Source organism: Aedes albopictus, chromosome 3, assembly GCF_035046485.1.
Source record: "Aedes albopictus strain Foshan chromosome 3, AalbF5, whole genome shotgun sequence".
Lineage (NCBI taxonomy): Eukaryota > Metazoa > Arthropoda > Insecta > Diptera > Culicidae > Aedes > Aedes albopictus.
In genome coordinates, this window is record NC_085138.1 from 290,419,923 (window position 1) to 290,425,902 (window position 5,980).

A 5,980-nucleotide genomic window follows, 5' to 3' on the forward strand; every position below is an offset into this window, starting at 1 on the left:
AATGAGTCACCTAAATTTTGCCTGAAATAAGCTTTAATTAGCTGCAGTCACATGAATTTCTACATTTAGAACGTTAATTATACCTTTGTTCTGGTGACGATACAATTTTGCACTTGAAATTCACTGAAGCTCGCTTTTACAGAGCTTACGAAAGCAGCGCACGCACTTTCCGATATTCACAATTGAAGCGTTACTTTGACAGATGGTTTTGCGTCGTACAAAAAACTATCGAAAATATGTATATTTGGACGTATAAGCCCGTGTGCGATACGTATAGTGACACAAAACAAATCAACTTATAAACGAAAAATGACAATGGGTGACAAAAGCTTGCAATTGATTAGTATTTATCTATTGAAGTGAAAAGTGACTAATAATTGTGTGTGACCCATAATTGTGCAATGACTGTACATGAAAAACAGCCGAGTCATAGCAGATTGATATTACCATTCTCATTAAGATCTACCCCACCTGGCATAACCATCAGGATTGTAAACAATCTTACCAACAATGCTGTTCTATATATTATGACAAACAACCGTTATGTCAAATGACCATTATACCAAATCGATTTATGCCAAACGACATTATGCCATATGTAATGATGCAAAACGGTGTAAAGCCGCCTTACGTTTATTGTTTCTCTCTGCAATTTTGACTGTTCTGGTAAATCTAAAAGTAGTATTGAGTTATGCATTCGCTATAAGCATAAGTTCAAGGTACATATAGCCAAAATACCCACAATATTTTGTCCGGAAAGTTGAGCCACGAAAAGTAAAATCGGTGATCCAATCACAAAATGGGCCATCCCCCTGCAGCGATACGCGATCCAAGTAACGATCAGCACCGAATGATTGCCCTCAAGTTCAACCCCCAGCAGGAAGCTGCAGCAAATTGGACATCAAAATTATTTATTGACACTGTGCGGCAATTTACGGGCCACGGCCGGATTCAACGAACGGAGGGCATTTCTGTCACGTCGTCGTGATATTGTGATGAGTATCGCACCCTTGAGATCTTTTGGTGTTCATGGCGTCGTTGATTTCGATCAACGATGCTCAATGTTTGTTGAGATGCTGCTTCTGTTGATTTTGCGTTGTGCTTCGCGAAAAAAAGTCGATGTGATTGCCCGATGTTTATCGACATGCGCTCACATGAATCAATGTGGTTGTTAAACGCAATGTCTTCGATGTTCGCGTTGAAAGCAAATGGTATCAAAAATCAATTAACCCTTAAAGTGTTCACCGGAACGGGATCACCAGTCTTGCTCCGACTGGACCCACCAGCAATCATCCGAGTAAAACAATGCTATCATAAAATTACGAAAATCAATAAAATCATTCCGGTGAATTTACGATGACACCGAATATTTACGTCATCAAGAACAGCAGGTTAGGATCGGGATCTCAAATTTATACATGCGTGTGAAAATTGGATGACGAACGAGCAACGACGTCAAGGCTCAAGCTTTATGTCGTTAAAGAAGGTAAACAAAGAAAAATATGAAAATGAGGCGAGTTTGATGAAGAGTTTTGTACATCATTGGAATTTGGAATAGGGTATTGTACCATTTGGGCAGGTGTACCTATTTTGGTCACTTGCCGCTATAACTAAATCAATTTCAAACGGATTGATTTGAATTTTTGTATAGAGTTAGGCTCGTACAATATCTAACTCTATACAAAAACTCAAATCAATCGGTTTGAAATTGACTTAGTTATAGCGGCAAGTGCCCAAAATAGGTACACCTGCCCAAATGGTACAAGACCCTACTTGGCTAAATGCTATTGAAGAGAAAAGAAATCTTATTCCAGAATAATTAGTACAATATTCAGAGACGCACTGATAAAATTGATTGAAAATAACGATTCATATTTCTTCAATGATGCTTTATTGAAATCATACTAACAGATACAAAATATTTGAAAAACTTGGAGTCAGGAAACTCATCCTTCAAGCGTCGATTTCATCGTGCAATTCAAAGCATAGATGTTTGATTTCTGAAATACTGAATAAATAAAAATTATTTATTCTGACTGCTCTGTTCTCCTCAACAGCTTCCCAAACATCCTCGTGTCCTCTCAATATCATGGCTCGAATTCCGCAAAAGTGATTGATAACCTTCTGACGCTCGGGTATTATTTGCTTCGCCAGCGTAATTGCACTCTGGATGTGATCGTACGCCATATCGAATCGTCCGGTGGCCTGCGATCGGCGATAGAATCCGTATGCCAGGTAGCTTTGGATGATGGCGACGTGTGGTGTATAGGTACCATACAGTTTGGTGATGATATCCAGAAGTTCCAGGAACACGGGGATGGAATCGGAAATGGCGTTTATCTTCAGTAGAGAAACTCCATAAGTGTACAATGTGTCTGCGTATCGTCGATGTAAGTGTCCGAATGTTAATCGAGCTCGATGAATAGCTTGATTGACGATCATGCCAGCAGATTCGTAGCGTTGCGATAGGTAGAGATAGATTGATTCCAGTTGAAGGATCTCTATGACATGCTCAGCTGGGGTTGATTCGGTCATGAGTTCCATGGCTTTTCTTGTCCAATTGTGAGTTTCAGCTATGCGTTTAGCTTTGAAATGATGATTTGCCACTTCGAGAAACACTGTGAGTAGAATTTCATTGTCTTCAATGCCTTCGATCATCGTCAATAAGGTATTACATGTTATATCGGCTTTTGAAATCAACATCGCGCTACCTTCGGCTCTTAGTAATTTCTGCGTACATATGAGTTTCACCATTTCTTGGTGCTGATCCTCCTTCAATTGCGAAATCATCCGTAATGCAATATCAAACACGTCTATGCTCTGTAAAGCCCATCCAGCTTCATGTAGGTATGTTCCGAACTCCATCGCTTCTTGAATTGACGATGAACTTGCCTCTGATTTCTTTTCGTTAACCATCATACACCAGTTATTCGCAAGTTCCGGTAGTACAGGCTTCCCTATAGAACTTGCTTTGCGTAAGCAGCGTTCTAGTACCAATCTGTCTGCTTTGAATCGCATGAACATTCTCATAAACACAACTGGATCGCACAGCTCCCGATGAAGTTTTTTCCTCAGCGATGGATAGCAGGACATCTCTTCCAGTATGCTTATCAATGCCACAGCCGGTAGAAGTTGTAGTTCGGGGATTCTCGTTTCAGGTTTACACTTGCGGTCCAGCTCTTTGACGAATGCTTTGACGCTTAGTTGGTACAGCGAAGGGGCTGTTTTCGGGCCAGCGATGATTCCGCTATAGCGAGCCTTGTTGATGATGTTGAAAATATCCGGAATCATTTTCGTTGCTTGGTTTGAATACTACAATGTGTGCAGGACGATGATATGCTTGACACTGATGGGAAACCCCATATTGCTGAGTATATAAAGAAGGCCTTAGGTATGAAACCAATACTGTGGTTAGACATGTCATGGTCAATGTCAGGTATGATAGTACTTCTACAACATATGTACATAGGTAGCAAACGTGCTGATCATGTACGTTCGATTTTTTACCTAATAATATAGCCAACAACAAGGCCTACAATCTTCCGTGCCGTTTCGACGCCTTTTCGGTCAGATTTTCCACTATAACTCGCAAATACGACGGTAAACCTTAAATTTTTTTTGCATGTTTGGGTTCCTTGTAAAATTTGCAGTAAATGTGGTCAGTGAAACAATTAGTGTACATTGGAATAGCACGTTCAGAATTTAGTAGCGTGGTAGAATATGTGTTCTGTATTTGTTAAGAAAAAAACGGGATAACTGTACAACCGTTTCATATTAGAGGGATTCTCTGAACACCCATCAACTTATCAACACAACTATTACTATCAGAACGAGCAAAATCAATCTTGCGGACTACTACTGTTCGGGCCTACTGGGAATTTTTGAAAAAAAAAACTAGATCCAGGGTTGTTACAACAGCGCGGATTTCGTGATTTTCGCGGATTTGGCGCGGATTTACCCATGGAATTTGGCCCTCGCGCGGATTCGGCGCGGAATTGTTTTTCGTAGTTTGTATAGCTAATTAATTGAATGATTATCGACACTGGATTATACAATTATGAAATGTATTTGTCTTAAATTTAAAAATTGCCCGGTTTAGATGTTCAAATGCATTTGGCATCACTGGTAGTTCATATAACTCGAAAATATTTAAATTAGCTGTCCCCGGCCAACTTTGTCATGCCAACTGCTTTTTAACGTTCGAGGTCCAAGTCACAAAGACGACACGAATCGGACGTTTCGTTCACGAGTTATCCGTGGTCCCAGATGACAGTTATGCCGAACGGTGAAAAAACGACAAAGACAGCGGAATTTCGTTATTGGTTTTTGCTTTCTCATTCTTTTTAAGTCTATCATTTTCCATGTCTAATGACCAGGCCAACTGCGCAGCAAGTGCCGCAGAGACGATTTCAAGGAATAGGACGATTTTATCAAAGTCATTATTCTATACCTTGAAATCGAGGGGATAGATTGAAGCGTGGACCTCTCGTAGCAAACGCTCCCAGATATAAACATGTTCGCATATATAAATATGGTGATGTGCACGGTGATTTGCAAAAAAAAAAAAAAAATAGTGCGAAAAGCGAAGGATTAAGTAAGAAATAGTAAATAAGGCATAAGTGATACACTCGTTACAGATATTTTTTTTTTTTTCAAAAATGGTATTATTTGTATTATATAAAAAAAATACCAGAATCCCGCTGAAATAAAAGATTTATTAGCAGTAAACATAAAAAAAACATAACAATAAAAATAAAACATAATCATCACGAAAATACATATTTTTTTTTAAATCTGAAATGCTAGAGGCTGGAAGCAAGATTAAATTTTTAAGTGAAGTGGTAAATCTTACGCCGTAACGCACCGCTCTAAGGTGATCTACCCACGTTATGGGATCTGAGATTTTCTCTAACGAATTATTATCAAAAATCGCCAAACGAATATTTAAGGAATGGTTTTGGAAACGAAATACCGAGAGTTTTTCCGAAATATATTTAAACTCACTTGTAGAAAGATTACAATCACTAATCAAGATGAGTTTGATTTACGATACGAATCAAAAGTTCTCATTTTTCATCCAGCATAAGGACTGATTGAGGTCCATTACAGTTTAATGGATTTAATCGATTTCTTCAATAATGTAATGTAAGAAAAAAGGGAGTCGCTAGTTAGCTTAGTGGTTAGGGCTATAGATCGAAAATCCGGAGATGACGGGTTGGATTCCCGTTCCAGTCGGGAAAATTTTCTCGACTTCTTGGGCATAGAGTATCATTGTACTTGCCACACAATGTACAAATTTATGCAATGGCAGGCAAGGAAAGCCCTGCAATTGAGGGAGTTAGAAGCAAAGGGGTGTAAGTGACAAAAAACTACTTTCGGGTAAATGAGGTTAAACGTTTTTCACCAATTTTTCACCCCATGCAAAATGTATGAAGTTGCAAAATCGACCCAATTTTCTCCGATTTATTGTAATTTTCCTAATCATCGTAAAAACAAACTTAAAAAAGTTCTTGTACCGACTTTTCGAACCCTCTAAGCAGAATACCCTCTCCGAATGAGTGTAATCAGTTTCGTACCTTTTAATTCCGCACTGGCACGGTAAAGGCTGGGTATGCTGCGCAATTCAGATCCCATTGTGATCCACTAGCCTCTGCCCAGCAACTCCTATCCCTACCTCCACGCGGTACCGGCCGGACACTATGAGCAACCTTAGGGAAGATCGGGTAACCAACCCCGGTGGGAACTTTGGTCGTAGGCTGACAGGGAAGAGGGGTTTGCTTGGCAAACCTGAGCGTCTGTTCTCCAGGAGGAGCGGCTCACAGTGCCAGTGAAGGACTCTAAGCTCAACTGTGTACTATGGTCCTCCGGAAAATAGGGGGTTAGTATCAGGCCCTACGAGCCAGCCGTAAAAAAACCATTGTAGCGGAAAATCAGCAACAGAATAATACGAACCGAGACCAACGGCAACGACCCCAGTGAA

At 39.9% G+C, this 5,980-nt stretch overlaps 1 protein-coding gene across 1 annotated transcript; it reads right to left on the reverse strand.

Annotated features, from left to right (window-relative positions):
- Positions 1-1,953: 1,953 nt before the first annotated feature.
- LOC115257806 (amyloid protein-binding protein 2-like) lies at positions 1,954-3,403 on the reverse strand. The gene has a single exon (XM_029857760.2). It carries the CDS (start codon positions 3,289-3,291, stop codon positions 1,954-1,956), a length of 1,338 nt encoding a protein of 445 aa, XP_029713620.2. The 5' UTR covers positions 3,292-3,403.
- Positions 3,404-5,980: the final 2,577 nt, after the last annotated feature.